The 18,003-nt window shown below is 39.8% G+C and overlaps 1 protein-coding gene across 1 annotated transcript in view; it reads left to right on the forward strand.

Annotated features, from left to right (window-relative positions):
- The first annotated feature begins 14,096 nt into the window (after positions 1 to 14,096).
- Positions 14,097 to 18,003, forward strand: part of LOC140146405 (sialate O-acetylesterase-like) — a 33,062-nt gene continuing 29,155 nt past the window's right edge. The window contains exon 1 of the mRNA XM_072168243.1: positions 14,097 to 14,170. Within this exon, the coding sequence (XP_072024344.1) occupies positions 14,161 to 14,170 (10 nt within the window). The 5' untranslated portion in view covers positions 14,097 to 14,160. The remainder of the gene's footprint in view (positions 14,171 to 18,003) is intronic.

Genomic DNA, 18,003 nt, shown 5'->3' on the forward strand with positions numbered 1-18,003 from the left:
TTGAATATTCATGAGATGACGTTAATTTGAATATTCATGAGATGACGTCATTAACTTGAATATTCATGAGATGACGTCAATAACTTGAATATTCATGAGATGACGTCATTGATTTGAATATTCATGAGATGACGTCATTGATTTGAATATTCATGAGATGACGTCATTAATTTGAATATTCATGAGATGACGTCATTAATTTGAATATTCATGAGATGACGTCATTAACTTGAATATTCATGAGATGACGTCATTAACTTGAATATTCATGAGATGACGTCATTGATATGAATATTCATGAGATGACGTCATTGATATGAATATTCATGAGATGACGTCATTAGTTTGAATATTCATGAGATGACATTAGTTTGAATATTCATGAGATGACGTCATTGATTTGAATATTCATGAGATGACGTCAGTTTGAATTTCATGAGATGACGTCATTTTTTGAATATTCATGAGATTACATTTGAATATTCACGAAATTTATTTGAATATTCATTAGAAGCGCAGAAGAAGCGCAGTGATTTATAGTGCGCTACGCACAGGCACAACGCCTAGACGTTGATCCACAAGCCTCAGCACACTTTACAGGTTGTCGCTGACCAGGGACTTTGCTGCTTCAAGAGCGCACACCCTAGACATTCCACAAATAACCATCGCAACCAGGATCAGCTCCCCGAGTTTCGTACGGGTTACAACGAGACAAATTAGCAGTGAGTTCCTTGTCCAGGGAATTTCAAGCTAACTCAATTTTTTTCACGTGAGCGTACTAGGCACCGCCAGGGTTCGAACCCGTAACCTCTCGTACCACAGTCGAACGCCTTATCGATTGAGCTAACTTGACTGCCCATTAGATGACGCCATTTATTTGAATATTTATGAGATGACGTCAATAATTTGAATTGTGTTGCATTTTTGACATTTCATGATTTGAATAAAAATGTAAGCACTAGACAATTTTAGCTTTAACATGACATAACATCAATACTTTTCAAGATATGGATAATTTTGTAAATGATACCTTGATATTTTTGCCAAATTGCTATTCTGAGTAATGGGTTAATTATAGTTTCCTGCCTTGAATAGGGATTATCATAGTTAAATTGTTCATAATAATTATAATTATTGATTAAATAAACCTCGTTTTAATAAGTACCTTCAAGGATTTGAAAGTCCACTTAGTCCCACAGACAAATACCATGAAATTAAGAATGGGAATGTCATCTTTAAAGCATGCTTGGCGACTTGTTCCGGGTTTTGTTGAAGCTGGCCACATTTGTTTCGTATAATTATCACAAATCATCTCTCTTAAGTTCCCCATTGGGCCTTTGCTGTTTATACTAGGAAAACTCTGATTGAATTTTATATGCCGATGACACTAATATTTTGTTCTCGCCTAATGATTTGGAGCATCACTCATACATGTTAAATCTGATCTTTATTAAATGAAAAACATTACCTCTTGGTTCAAGGCTAATGAAGTATATATCTCTTAATGTTAATAAAAGTAATTATATGATTTTTCTTTAGATTGACCATAATATTATTTCATGAGTTTTCAGCACAAAATTCCACTCTTCATGTGGCAAATCTTGTTCTTAATATTCTAGTAGTATTCTTTTCAAGCTAAAGCACGTTTTATATAGGCCTACATATAACCTTACAGTTCTTCCACACATTTAATGGGTGGGGTATGAAACGTTGGACAGTATTTATTTTGGGACATTAGAGCACATCAGACATATCGAATTGCATTCTGAATACGAAGAATGCCATTCTGATATCAAATAATTTTGATTTTTTGAAATTCGCAATTTGATACACATTTTATGGCAAATCATTAAAAATTGATATTTTTGATATTTAACAGTACTTGAAGCAAACTTTATAAATCTGATGATTTATACTTAAAGTGTATGTAGGTGGGATGAAAAGCCGACGATCAATTGAAAATTTTGACCTTTCAGTATTGAAGATATGGATTTTTTCCCAAAACACCAAAAAAAATTAGGTCTTTTTGGGAAAAAAATCCATATCTTCAATATGAAAGGTCAAAATTTTCAATTGACCGTCGCTTTTCCTCCTGCTACATACACTTTAAGAATATCATTAGATTTATATAATTTACTTCGAGGACTGTTACATATCAAAAATTTGAAAAATATCAAATTTTTATAATTTGTCATGAAATTTGTATTATATTGTGATTTAAAAAAATGAAAATTATTTGATATCAGAAAGACATGCTTCAGTATTCAGAATGCAATTCGATAGGTCTGAGGTGCTCTCATGTCCCACAAAAATACTGTCGAAACGCAATAAACGCTCATTTTGGATCCCTTAAGGTTATACACAATTTTGCCATTTTCAGAAGCAAAATGGGATGCACGTAGCCCCCATTAAACTTATCTATTTCTGGAAATAAATATCGGAGAGAGAAAACGCAAACTACGTCTAAAAGCTGAAAGTGTAAGGGTCATTATTATGCTTGAATTTTCCACTTGGCTCAAAATGAAATGTACTTTTCAAACATTTCAATTTTTTTCAATATCCGGAGCATCAAGATTTTTGGCAACACGGCCATAATTTCTCATTGGAAGTGGCGATTTTGTTGGGAACTTCGACGCACATTACAAACAAGTCAATAAAAGAATGTGCATATTCATTCTTGATATTGGTTGTCTCGATTTTTTATGTAAGCTTAAAATGTTGGCCGAATTTGAAGTAAAATGGCCTCCACTTGTATGTCGTTTTGTAACCAGTAATAATAATTCCGTGCAAGATTTCATAGACAAAATTCTGACCTACATTATTTCTATAAACCCTCTTCTGCATGCAGGTGCTATTTAAATTTTCATTTCGATAGCAGAAAATTGAGATATTTGCTATTTTTCCGACTCGCTGCTACCAAATTGTCTAGTTTCGCGATAAAAGATACAGCGAAATCAATTTTTTTTCGAACCATTTCACCTCGTTTCGGCTTGTGCTTTGAAGTACAAACTTCAAAATTGATATAGTGATTCTATATTTCAAGCTGCGTCATACTGTGTTTTTCTTACCTCTGATTGTCGCTGCTCAAGGCCAAAATTCGAAATTTTTTGGACAGAAGTGACACTCTCATTTCTTTTTAAAACACGTTGTTTACGTACGACATTGTTACGAGCTGTATTTACCAAGTGGTGTTGCCGAGGGCAAGTGGTGTTGCCGAGTTTGGATTTTAAAATATTTAGGTATTTTCTAGCTTAAAATCCAGCGCCAATGCTGCGCTTGCAACAGGTAGATATTTAGAAATCCATTTAAGGTATGGGCAGTGTTGTAGTCGAGTCCTCGTCATCCGAGTCCGAGTCCGAGTCCTTGGTGTCCGAGTCCAAGTCCGAGTCCGAGTCCCTGCCAATTTCTGATGTCCGAGTCCTCAATGTTCGAGTCCGAGTCCTTATGTATCAAATTCAAGCCCGGGGTTTTCACCAATACTTTATCAACGTATAGCCTATACTTAACCAGAATTTTAGTTCTATTATTATTTTCTTGTAAATACATAATTTGCTAGTCCCACCTTGCATGCCTAGTATTGTTTTGGGGCTGTACAATAATTATGCGGAGCCCAGGGTGGGGTGAAATTGCTCGGCCTGCCAAAAATCGCTTCCCCCCCCCCTCCCGGGCTGCCAAAAATCTTTGCACATGCCATTTTTTGGGGATCCCAATTTACAAACTTTAAATGGTTTTGATAATTATGTTACGAGCGCAGTGAGCAGGGAAATTTGCATTATGTATGAGTTTCTGTACTGTTTTTTAAAGCCTTTTTAGAGCGTTTTATTTTAAATTAATCACGTGATATGATCATTGATCAAGAAGAAGAAGTTTATAATGAACGAAAATAAGACCTAAAAAGACCCTATTTTGGAGGACTCGGAGCCGAGTCCCCGAGTCCTTGGGGTCCGAGTCCGAGTCCAAGTCCTTAGCTTCCGAGTCCAAGTCCGAGTCCGAGTCCTTGAAAAAGGACTCGAGTCCGACTCGAGTCCGAGTCCGAGTCCTGAGTCCTCCAACACTGGGTATGGGTATGGGTATGGAAATTGGGGATCCCAAAAATTGGCATATGCCTATATATAGCTATATGCAAAGGGGATGGGGCATTTTGGCAGGCCAAGGGGAGGGGGCCACAAAATTTGGCAGTCCAGGGGGTGCGGACAAGCGATTTTCGGCTGGCCGAGACGGGAGGCAAGCGATTTTAGCGAGTCGCTTGGAAATTTTGGCTTATAATTAGTAGGCTAATACCGGTAGGCTACTGATTGCACAGCCTTTCGAGAAAGCAATTTTTTGGCAAGCCGGGGCCGGGGGAGGGAATAAAATAAAATTTTGGCAGGTCGAAAGGAAGAATGACTTTACCTAGCACACATTAAAGGGGCATTTCGTGATCCACAGCCTCATACAACCCCATAGGCCTACGTCCTTTCTCACAAGTTAAGATTTTTATACCAGTCATCCCGCTCTGGCCACATGTTTAGGCATTTTCACGCAGATCAATTCATTAAGCAATGGAAAATATTGCCAAATTTGAATTTCGTTTTAAAAGTATACTCCCCATTAAAAAAACCCACTAATTTTGGGGGATTAAAAAAGTTCTGTAAAATGAAACAAAAGGCTGCCTCAATCCTAATTATTCATTTAACAGGCCAGGCCTTCATTTCTGAAAATAGCGGGAGCTCAGTTAGTCACTGTGTAGGCCTACTGAGGAGCTTGACAAGGAGCTCAATTATATAATATCAATATTAAACCATAGGATTTTCAAGAAGTGAGCAGCTCAATAAATGCCATTAGTAAAATTATTGGGCCTACGATTTTTATATTTTATTTGACTGTGATCCGTTTTCTATAGGCTATATACATGCCTACACTGTATATAGGCCTACCTTTAAAATTTCTAAAATTGGCGGAATTGAACAAGCTCTAAATTTTTCATACGTCCAGCATAACCAAGGGCAACGGAGGGGGGGGGGACGCCCTAGCTATGGCCATACCCGTAGTGGCGGAACCAGAATTTTTTTCCGGGCATGGGGCCCGGGGGGGAAGTGAATTTGAGACGGGGGCACTTATTGCACTTGAAATTGCCGCAAAAAGTGGAAAATTACATAATTGTGGGGATTTTGCCTAAAAACTGGTTGAGAAAGAAAAAATATTGGGGAAATACTGCCCCCTAGCGGCGCCAAGTGCATATCCATCCATGATGCTAGAATGACGGAAGTTCTGGCGCTGAAATTCAATTTCAATATCACGAGTTTTTATCAGGGATTTTACCAAGGGAAGGCGATAGTGTAGGATTTTGCTGATATACCAGGCAACACGAGAAAGGTGTGGCTAAATAAGGGAGTGTTCATTATAAATATTTTCCATTATCATACTTTTGACGCCGAGAGCATAATTATTTGAAGCGTACATCGTGTCAGTCACATGGTCACATTATTTTCTGTTGAAAGCAGGTGGTGTATGACGTGCATTCCCTAAATTCAGTAAATTTTCATCGTCAACCGTGTATTTGAATGGGATTATTTTGAAATTTTAAAACGCTTGAAATATCACAAACAAATAGGCCTATGTTGATAAATAATATAAATACAAGCTAAAACCGTTGGGGTTCGATAATGAACCCCACAAAACTAACCGAGTATATGGAAAATGCCATACGGCCGGGCGGTTTCACGAGTTGCCGGCTTGATCATGTCATCCGCCGCCTGGTTGAAAGAGAAACGCACATGTCTCTGATTAGCTCGGGGATTAGCTACTGCGCGCTGCGTGCTGGTCTGTTGTTGTCGAGTGGAAATGGGAAATTTATGAATGAACTTCCGCAACTTTGCAACATCATCACGCAGCGGCGTAGCTGGGATTTTTTTCCAGGAGGGCAAGACTGTAGGCCCTATGGGGCGGGGGCCCAAATCCACCAAATTTCCCACTGGGGCGGGGGCCCAAATAGACAATTTTGCCAGGCTATATCATAATCGTATATGGTAGGCCTATTGAGCTGTATTGCATATCGTTTGAATTCCCCATCTCTCTGCCCCTCCTCTCACCCTCTCCTCTCTTTTTTCCTCTTTCTCCCCGCCCCCTCCCTCTTTTTTTTTCCTTGCACTAGGGGCGGGGGGCCCAAATAGGCAATTTTGCAATTGCCCCCCCCAACAGCTACGCTACTGTCATCACGGTAGACATACGCGGTAGGCCTACAAGCAGGGCTGTCAACTCTCACGCATTGGCCGTGAGTCTCACGCATTGGGTCACTTTCTCACGGTCTCACGCCAAGGTAGTATAATCTCACGCCTAGGTAATAAATCTCACGCAAAAAGCTGGAAAATGAGTAAAATCTCACGCATCGTCCTGAATAATTTGTTGCTCTTTCACATTCACGAGCGCCGTGGCTCAAATATTAATGGTTCAAAATGAACATTGGAGTCGGCAAATCCCGGTACGCCTAGCTCTTTATACAGACAAATATAGTAGGCCTATCAAAATGTTGTATTTTTATATTTTCTGGTGGACTCGCGGAGAATATCATGTCATGTAGGTCCCGGCGCTGGGTTGGGGGGGGTCTCAAGGCATTTTGGTAGGCCTACCCATGCTTGATTCCGGGAGGTTTTTAGCAGGCCCGACCATTTTTTAAATAAAAACACCTCAGGCGGTCTCTTCAAAACATTTGTACCGCGGGGATCAAAGTCATCCAAATTTGGCCTAATTTGACGCTTTTTAAGGGCACTTTTGCCAAAATGCGCCCAAAAGTTTGTCTTCGCTGTAAACCCACCCATCATAGTCGTTGAAAAGGTAGGCCTACCCCAAAACTGTGGCACATCCACGAACCCGAGGGAGAGACCTCCGCGGGTAAAAACACACCTCTATAGCGGGACCAGATTTATAATTTAAAATAGGCCTACATTTTGGAAGCCAGTCATCACGACAACGGGCCATGGCAGTGTTAATGGTATTAACACTTTGATTTTAGGCTTAAATAACGAGTGTAGGCCTATAAATTACAAATTTGCACACACCCGGGGAACCTTCTCAAGCTGGTTTGGGTAAGGATGTGAGGCTGTGACTCCGAAAAACTACGGTACGATTTTAAACCAAATTTGAAGAAAACAGACCCAAAATTGTATCAACTTTTGGACTGAAAGTTTTCGCAAATTTTTACTTTTTCGAGAAAATTATTGAAAATACCCTTCTTGAACCTAATTTTCATGACACTGAGGGTCAATAAAATCATGGCTAAAAATACAACAGAGTCTAAACTAAATGGCTGAAAATGCACCCCAAATCTGCCGCACATCCCCACGACACATTTCACCTTATAGATTTTGAAAATTGTCGCAATAAAATAGGCCCGAACTTATCCCAAATTATCCCCCGAAAAAATATTTTTTTGCAGGTGAGGTTGGAGTTTTATTATTTTATTCTCAGAGAAGATATGGGTTGATATTTTTAGCAGGGTACAATTTGTCTTGTTTTTGACGTTGAAGTTCCAGATTCTTTTTTTATATGTTATTATTCATTTATTTATTTATACCCCGGGATTTATACCCTGTACGTGGGGAAAAGTACACACGGCAGCTACAGAGAAACCACGAAAAACTCCTGTGAAGTGCATGAAAATGCCCCGAAAATGTGCCAACCGAAACACCCGAACAGGAAGATAAAATAAAAAAACAAAACCAAAACCCAGGAAATTTCCCGAAATAAGTTCCAAATTCTTTGTCCCCCACTAAAATATATGAACACTCCCTTATGAAGTCTGCCCTCTTCCGGCTATTCTGGTAGTAGGCGTTGACAATTACCTTCATATTTTTGAAGCATGTTTGAACCCGATTTGTTCTCTATTCACATTTTTAACGTTGCAAGTAACATTTCAAGACCTCTATTTGTGACAGGTATTTATTATCTTGCTAGAGATGTGCCTAAAGTTGAAATTCAATATTTCGGATCGCAAAGATCGAGAGATATAAAGTTGTTGAATATCAGTTTAACACCATGGATCATATGGGCGTCTTATATGAACGATTACGATAACTAGGCAAAAATGGCTGGGATACAGGTTGTGTAAATATACATGAATATTCATGACCTATACAGATTCCATTCTTCTCTAATAATAAAGATGTCAATCACTCTCCCAGACGACAGTTGCTTGGCGCTTGTAAACAAATCGAATAATAGTGCTTGATAACAGCTAAAAAATAGGCTAAAAACACATTTTCACACAATTTTTCCGGATTTTTTTATTTCACATGATAAGTAGACATATTTTCTTACGTATAAGGTAATAATATATTTTTTCTGGAGGTAAAGCCCTTCAACACTTTGTTTAACCTTAAGGAATGGGATATTAACGTTTAGGCGACGAAAAAAGAAAACCCTGTTCTACGGGCCCGACCGACCCAGATTTTGAATTATTGGGGAATTTTTTTTTGTACAAATGAATGCCGACCCAAATTTCTGAAATTTCAGGAACAAATTTTCTTTTTGTATTTTCTCAATTTGCAAATTATTTACAGATTTTGGTGATTTTTTTGGGTCATTTAAAAAAAAGAAAAAAAAGGCCTACCGACCGACTCTACTTGAAAGGTCCGTCCGCCCGTAGAACAGGGTTTCTTTTCGTTATTTTTTGTGGGAGCTGGGAGTACATCAGACATCGAATTGCATTCTGAATACGAGGAATGTCCTTCAATCTGGTATCACACATTGCGTTTGGGTTTTGGAAAGAACCTTCTGTTAAATCATGCATGACTCAATTACAAATCTCTACATCCCTTTCTTCTTGTCTATTGACATTTTGAATAGTGTTTATCTTTCCCTAATAGATAGCGCCCTGATCGATTCTTCCTGCATATCAATATGCTTCATTTACATTACATTACAGCCCGGGGGGGTCACTCCCATTGTGGCATGTACACCATCCGCGATAATGAAAACGCGTAAAAAGGGTCGTTTTTCGTGGGTAGGCACGATCCGCGAGTATCGCGTTTAGGGTGTCAAAAACAAGAAAAAAAGAAAAAAAGGGTAGCAAAATTGCAATTTCTAAATACGCGGAAATGAAATTTAGGGTATGAAATTTGATGTTAGGAATGAAATCCCTGTTTAGGGTGTCGTTTTGGCCAAGGGTTAAATCCTTGTTTAGGGTGCTTTTCAAAAGTTGATTATCGCGGATGGTGTACAGGCCACAATGTGAGTGACCCCCCCGGGCATTACAGAGATCGGACACTAATCCCTACCATAACAAACCATGTAAAGGTGATATAACAGGTCTATATTACAGGATTAGATTAGTAAACTATGATCTATTTGCAAGTATTATAATATATTGATTGAGCAGCCTGCAGTGGCGTAACCAGTGGGGTGGCCGGGGGGGGCAAGCTGCCCCCCCGGACACTAAAAAACTGGGAAGAAGAGCAAAAAAAATTGGGAAGGGAAAAGGGGAAGGAGAGAAAAGAGGAAGAAAAAGGGGAAGAAGAGAAAAAAAAAGGGAAAAGAGGGAAGAAGAGAAAGGGAAGAAGAAAAAGAAAAAGAGGGAAAAAGGGAAGGGAAGGAGAGAGAAAAGGGAAAGAAAGAGGGAATTTGAAATTTGTACTCTGAAACAATGATTTTTTAGCTTCTAATATGCCAAAAACCAGGAGCTTCATGGGGCTCCGCCCCCTTGACCCCCGCCGGGGCCTTGCCCCTGCACCCCACCAGGTGCCCTTAGGCGGGCCCCTGGACGCCACCTGTTTAACGCTCCGCGGCAAGCCGCTCGCGACTTTTGCTCAAGAATTGGGAAATTTTTCAATCTTGCCCCCCCCCGGAAGGTCAGGTCTGGTTACGCCCCTGTGAGCAGGAAAGATGTGATACTATTTTTGTATAGTAGTCTAGTTGCCGGCGTCAGGTATACATAGAATGGGTTTTTTATGATGATGACATGTATGATGCAAACTCATAGGTGTTGTGCGTTTGGCAATTTGGGAGGGTGGGGTTCAAAATAAACATAAATAAATAAATAAATAAATAAATAAACGAAAAAAATTGAACAAATTGTAGCGTAATATAAATATAACCATTGCTGGCAGGAAGACTCGAACCAACGAAATTGACATTAGCAGTCTGACGCTCTACCATTGAGCTATGACAGCATCTAGTGATGAGGGTCGAGTTTTTAGCTAAGGGAGAGCGGGGAGTGTTCGCCCTATTTTTTTCTGACCAGCCTAGCGATGTCAATTTTATGGTTAGGGATGACCTGATTAGCCCATGTGAAAGCCCTATGTCTTAGCTATATACTACCACAATCCCAGAACTATAGGCCTTACAATAGCAACAGGATAGAGCAAACAAAAAAGTTTTGCAAAGTGGCGAACTTGCCCCATATTGGGGCAGGTTCGCCCATATGTGGGGTAAGTTCACCCTAATCACACAAAAAGGTTTAAACATTGCGTAACAATAACATATTCAGTGCAAACATTTAGCAAGAGTATACAGGGCATTCATTCTCTTCTGGGGAATCACTAAATTTGTTGCAGGGGTCGGGTCAGGGTAAAATGTAGGGGTACAAAGTGAGCTTAAACGTATCATATTTAAAACTTCAGGGGGATTTTGGATTAGGACATAAACGGTGATATGAGTAATACTGATACCACATAACTTTAAAAAACATGCTTTTCAGTAGTTTATCTTGTTTAATGGCATAATTATCAATATTTTGCATAATACGCTGATGGGGCAGGTTCGCCCTGCAGTTTGGGGTAAGTCCGCCCGGGGAAGATATAGGGCGAACATGCCCCATCCTCAAAAGGGCGAACAAGCCCCTTGTGGACATATTTGTATTTTCTTCAGGGTATGCAAAATACAAATCGAATAAGGAGTTTATAACTGCATTAAATCTTTAACAAATCCCATATGTTCCTAATACAGATTTCCATTAAAACCATCTGTATTTATGCATCAATGATAATAGAACATTATTAATGCGGGAAAAATTACGTTTTGGTGTAATTTTTTTGTTTTGGCTGCAGTTCGATGAACACGTCCCTATATGTCGCGTAGCTAATATGGGAAGTTTATAATGACCTATGTCACCTAATTTTGCCATCACCAAATTCCCCGATAGCCGTAGTGCTGAGAAACAAGGGGTGGGCGAACCTGCCCCTAGGGCGAACACTCCCCGCTCTCCCCCTATACAGTGTTTGTCTGTGATAATGCCGCCTCGTGAAAGAAATAAATATAAAATCTCAATTTTTAATTTAAATTTATTTCATAATTTTCTAACCTATATTTTCTTTAGAGCAGGGACAAATATTTCCCTTTTATCCAATTTGACCGCTAAATAAGAATCTATATATACTTCTTTTATTACTAATTTAATTCCGCGATTTGTTCCATTAAGCAATATCAAAGATTAATGTCAAGCATCTCACAACAGATATTTAGTTGGCTTAGTGGTCTTGCACAGTGCTTTTTAACCGGGAGGTACCGAGATCGATTCCCACCTCTCCACATTTTTTTTAAAGACTGGGAAATAATAACCTGACATTCGCCGCTGACATTCGTACTGCAGAAGCGGAGTTATAACTTGTTAAACTTTGCTCCTTCCGTAAAAGGGTACATTATTTTGGCACTACATTATTTCTTTTTTTCTAAATTGCTGGTATTAAATATCAAATGGTCATAATTGGCGGTCACTTCAAATCATCCCCAACTGAACGAGGTTCAGGAATGTCCTCTCATTGTTAATTGTTGGTTAGCCCACCACTTGAACAGGATTTAGCCAAAGCAAACAAAGACTTAATCTTTTTACTAATGCTATAAGTATAAGCTTATTATCCTCTTCAAAAATAGGATTAAAGATTGGTGCTTGACTGGAATTACGTGCTTGTGTCATTAGTTATTGTTAAAAGGCAATAAGGTGTAATTGCAATATTTCCTCTGAATAGGAAAGACTCTCTACATCGAACCATGGATGCTGAAGGTTCGCAATACTGTTATTAGCTGTTATTTAGGGGAAGGTATCTTCAAACCCCAATTTCAAATGATAATTTTGATTTTTTTTGAAATTAGCGATATAATACAGATTTTATGACAAATTATTTAAAAAATTTCCAAAAAGACCTCAATTTTTTGGTGTTTTGGGAAAAAATCAACATCTTCAATACGAAAGGTCCAATTTTTCAATTGATCGTCGGCTTTTCTTTCCAGCTACATACACTTTCTAAAGTTTGCTTCAAGGACTGTTAAATATCAAAAATATCAATTTTTAATCATTTGCCATAAAATGTGTATTAATATATCGCGAATAATATTTCAACAAATCAAAATTATTTGACCTTCGTATTTTGAATGCAATTCGATATGTCTGATGTGCTCTCATGTCCCACAAAAATACTTTCCAAACGTTCATACCCCACCCCTTAATATTGTAATTTAATTTGGGCTGATCCCGGACCCGGTTGCCATGACATCCTTTATCCTATAAAGCATATGTTCTAAGCTATTTATTATCTTTTACAGGGCCGTTCCTAGGGATTTTGCCGCCCTAGGCAAAGCTTCTCCCTGCCGCCCCACCAAAGCATACCAAAAAAGTGTTAAAGGTGATTACCCCCTTGAAAACTGGTCAGTTTTGACCTATTTGTATACTGCCCACCAGTGGCGTAGTTATGGCTTGTAATTAATTATTAATTATCTTTAAAATGATTTTGAAGTGAAATGCGCGCGAAGAGCGCGAAAATTCTGACTTTCATTGCATGGAGGGGCGCAGAATCGATGCTGAATTGGTCAATTGATTGATTTTAAATAGGGTCTACCACAAATAAATTTTGGCTGTTATTAATTATTAATTGATCTTTAAAATGATTTTGTAGTGAAATGCGCGCGAAGCGCGCGAAAATTTCGACTTTCATCGCTTGGAGGGGCGCAGAATCGATGCTGAATTGGTCAATTCGGCGCCCCCCTAAGGATGGTGCCCACCTGCCCCCTCCCCGTCGCTATATACGCCACTGCTGCCCACGACCGCTTTCCTTCTTTTCTGTATTTTTATCCCTCTCATTTTTTCTTTTTCTCCGCCCTCTTTTTTTCTTCCCTTTTCTTTCTCCATTCCCGTTTTTTTTTCTTTTTTCGCCTCCTTTTTTGCGCCCCTCTCTGCGTTCGCCGCCCTAGGCGACCGACCGCCTTACCTGGCCTAATTAGTCTTTGTCAAAGACCTCGCGATCCTAGGGGGGCGAGCGGCGAAGCCGCGAGCTGAGCGCCGAAGGCGCGACAGCGAGCGGCGAATATAGGTGGCGCTCCCATTACGGTGGTGGTCCAGGCAGAGCCTTGTTGAAAGGCTATGGCCTAATGGTCGGAACGGCCCTGATCTTTTATCATTATCATGTATAAACCTACCGGTATCTAACAATATAAAATACCCGGTAGGCCTATGCAAATTTTCCTGCTCGTCGCGTTGCGCTCGCAACATAGGTTTGTAAACGTTAGGATCCTCAAAATTTGGCATGTGCAAGGAGGGGGAGGGGGCAAAGATTTTTTGGCTGGCCAAGAGGGGGGGGGCAATTTTGGCGGCCGAGAGGGGGGGGCAAGCGATTTTTGGCGAACCGAACTCATATAATTATTGCACAGCCCCTAATTTTGTTAGATGAACAACTGAGTAAATTAATAATAAATAAATATTAAATAAAATAAATTATAGGCCCTAATAAACATCCTATGAATAAATAAACAATAGGCCTACATACATACCGGTACATGATAGGAAGAAAGAGAAGAAATAAACAAATTAAGTTAATTAAAGGAGTGTATCGTGTATCTAGCATCCTCTTTTTATGACATTTTCTAGCCCCCCTAGATATCCACGAAAGAATTGCTTATTCCCCATTCCCAAAATTTCAGTTGATAGTGTTGTAATTTATTATTATTATTATTTATTATTATTATTAGGGTTGGATTATTATCATGATGCACAAGCCACTAGTCTGGTCAAAACATAATGTGATTTTATATAGGGGCCCGTGTGGCCGAATTGGTTTGGGGCCGATTTGGCGTGGCAGCGAACTGGCTGCTATGTGGCTGAATTGTATAGGATCTCTGATTGAATCGATCTACGAATAGCAACAACATGGCTCAGCCAGTCAGTCACAACTGCGATCACTTGAACAGTTGAACTCCATGAGAATTGGTGAGCTAAAAACATAACTAATAGTATGCAAATGTTAATGTATTTTTTTGTTTTCAATTCGACAGATGTGGACACCATTTATTTCACATCCATGCCGCGATGCATGCATGCGGGATTCCTGGGCCCAACCCCGGGCCCAACTCAACACATGACACAAATGATTATTCGGACTAGAGAGTTACCAAATCCTTCAAAGGCCCCCTTTGCAATGATTTCTCTTCAAATTTACCCCCCTTTTTCATGCAAAATCGAGGACAAAATTTGGCCTTTAAACAACCCTTTTTTGTGGTTTTCAATAACCAGAATTTCAAACACCCCTTTTCAATGATGGTCATGTGGAATGCTGGACGGTTCGCACCCTTTCAATTTCAGACCAGTGCACTTTCCCCCCCTTTCTATTACGCACCCGTGCACTTTCCCCCCTTTTTATACCACGGTATGCTGCTGCATGTTGATTGATGCACGATCGATTGCTTGAACTCCCGGCGGTGCGGCGTAGTTTGTTATACGTACTGGGGCCGTCGGGCATGCACTTATTTTCCTAATGCTGGTTTCATACTGTCACGGAGGTATAAGTGCGTTAGTGTTATAGACCTGACGGGGAAGTCCTCTTTTGGTCTATACGCTAGCGCGCTCACCTCTTAAACCCAGGGTCGTGGGTTCGAGTCCCGGCAGGACCGGAAGTGGCTCGAGAGGCGCAGGATACTTCCGTGAGGGGTTTGTGACATAAATGGTGGCAGCGGTGGTCCCTGGTGTTTCTTAACACCAGAACACCAGGGGGATCACCCATCGGAAAGGGTTAGGTCTTCACAAAAATGGCTGGCCAAGTATTCCTTGTATCAAGGACGACCAGTCTGGCCGAGTATGCCTTGTATCAAGGACGACCAGTTTAAACAGAGGAAGTAAGGCGCGAGGATGCGCCTTACGAGGAGGGGGAGCATGTCACGGAGGTATAAGTGCGTTAGTGTTATAGACCTGAAGGGGAAGTCCTCTTTTGGTCTATAAGGCCATGTGTTTTGAGCTCGCCACCCGTAGCGTTACATCGCAAATATATGAATTTTTACACCAATCGAGTTTCAAATTAGAATATCTCCACAATTATCAACCCTAAACTAGCAAAAGTATACATTTTTGGAAAGCTGAAGGCATAAGGAATGTAACAATACATATTTCAATTCATTATACAGGGTGACCTTGAAGTTATACAGGGTGGAATAAAACAATTCCGGATACAAAAAGGGTTACTTAATGCATTGCTTATTACTAACTTGCAGTAATAAACTGAAAGTAAATAACATCTATTTAGTTAGAGGATAGGGGAGCCTACAGACTTTGGAAGATAAAAAAATCACAGCTGTTTGGTAATCTCGAATACAGGGTGTCCCAAAGTATGTTAGAATTTTTACAATTCATCATATTTTGAAATGAATCATTTTACCCTAACCCATACAGGAAAAGTAAGTCCATATTTAGATTCCTCATCAAATTTCCTATCAGAAAATGTATACTTTGACTATGATAGGTTAAGTAATAAAATTTTTACAGCAACTTTTAGATTTTGAAGACATCCGCATTACTTTCTACAGTGTTTAATACGAAAACGGGTGGTTTTGTACGTAAAAGTTTGAATTTTATAGACTAAACCAATCATTACGAGTTCAAAATGATTAAAAACAATTAGCAGAATTGTTTAGCTGTAAATTAAGACCAAAACCAAGTTTATAGCCCCTGTAGCAGTGAATTTATTCAAGTTACACACGTGAAACGTCACGTTCCCATAGAGCTTGTGTGTACCGCTTCCCCCCCCTCCGCTTCCCCCCCTCCACCACCCTGACTGCTCGAAATTCAATCGACCACAGCTTCGTTAGTTGAAAAGCTATATTGTTCATATTTACAGGTTATTTAGTGGTATTATTTAGCTTTTAAATGAGACCAAAACCATGACATAATCTTTTTGTTTAGCCGTGCTATGATGAATTGAACAGATCACAATTTGAAAATACGTAACACCACCACCCTTTTTGGGTGGCGAGTTCAAAACGCGTGGCCATACGCTAGCGCGCTCGCCTCTTAAACCCAGGGTCGTGGGTTCGAGTCCCGGCAGGACCGGAAGTGGCTCGAGGAGGCGCAGGATATTTCCGTGAGGGGTTCGTGACATAAATGGTGGCAGCGGTGGTCCCTAGTGTTTCTTAACACCAGGGGGATCAACCATCGGAAAGGGTTAGGCGTTCATAAAAATGGCTGGCCGAGTATGCCTTGTATCAAGGACGACCAGTCTAGCCGAGTATGCCTTGTATCAAGGACGACCAGTTTAAACAGAGGAAGTAAGGCGCGAGGGCGCGCCTTACGAGGAGGGGGAGCATGTCACGGAGGTATAAGTGCGCTAGTGTTATAGACCTGACGGGGAAGTCCTCTTTTGGTCTATACGCTAGCCACCACCTCTTAAACCCAGGGTCGTGGGTTCGAGTCCCGGCAGGACCTGAAGTGGCTCGAGGAGGCGCAGGATATTTCCGTGAGGGGTTCGTGACAATACTACCCTGCCGCTTGCCGCTGAGCGGCGTGGAGCACACGTATTGCAGACAAACGGACACAATCAAGGCTTGTCATTGGTTGAAACGCCCTGGAAGCTTAAGTCATATTATACAAATATTGACTGCTATGAGGGGCATGGTTAAAATTATAGGCCCAAGGTGATCTGAAAACCATTACGCCGAGGGGCATAGTCATGGTTTTGAGATCACCGCGGGCCTATAATTTTAACCATGCCCCGAATAAAAAGCAGTCAATATTTGTTTTATATGTACCGGTACCAAATCTTAAGATTCTTGTCATCTGTTTGGTTAAAAGCATCGATTTTGAGAAGAGAAATTAATAGTTTCAATGCGAGCGGCACACAGATTACAAACAGTGAAAACATTAACGCGTGCGTAATATCATTTACGCTGGGAAAAACGCGCGCAGTTTGATCGTGGACGCACGTGACCGGTCCATAGTTCATTTCCATGGACCGGTCCATAGTTCATTTTGCGGGCATAGTTAATTCAATGACTGCACTTTCAACCAATCAGATGACAGGAATCTATATGAGGTATATAAAATAAAATAGAGCCTAAGGAACCATTTGTTTTCTCAGTACACAATAACACATATAATCACAATAGCCATTTTTAAAAGCGAAATATTTTGGTAGCAGGCTTACCCAAAATAATGAAATAATTAGAATTTAATGATAGATAATAATACGGTAGGCCTAAGGCCCATGAAAGTCAATTCCGAGTTTTTGTCCCTTTTTTTCCCCATGTTGATGAGGTGACTTTTTCATTTTTCATTATTTCATCAGATTTCATTATTGACCTAAAATGCATGTTGATTTAAAGCCAAACTCATACGTGTGAGTTATAAACATGTTTTAGGGACTAGAAAAGGTAGATAAGAGCCTGGTTTTGCTTCCAAGTTATGAATTTATGTTTTACAAACAAAAATATATGTTTCCAATTGCTATAACTGGTGAAAACACTGATAATTTGAAAATAATGAATTATTTTGGCATTTTTGAAAATTTGACGCGGGTATTTTTGGTTTCCAAAAAGTGACGCGGGCGGGGGACGATAAACTCGGAATCGACTTTCATGCGCCTAATAGATGATAGTAATAATGATAAATAGTAATAAATCCAGCAATAAGTTGATTCAGAGAAGATGCTCCTCTTCTGTTTAATATAATAATAATACATGTACAAGCAATATTCAGTTATTATCAATAAATATAGCCAAAACTCAAGTTCAAGCCATTACCAAATATAACCATGCAGACTGGATATTACAATTGGAGGA

Source organism: Amphiura filiformis, chromosome 2 (assembly GCF_039555335.1).
Source record: "Amphiura filiformis chromosome 2, Afil_fr2py, whole genome shotgun sequence".
Taxonomy (NCBI): domain Eukaryota; kingdom Metazoa; phylum Echinodermata; class Ophiuroidea; order Amphilepidida; family Amphiuridae; genus Amphiura; species Amphiura filiformis.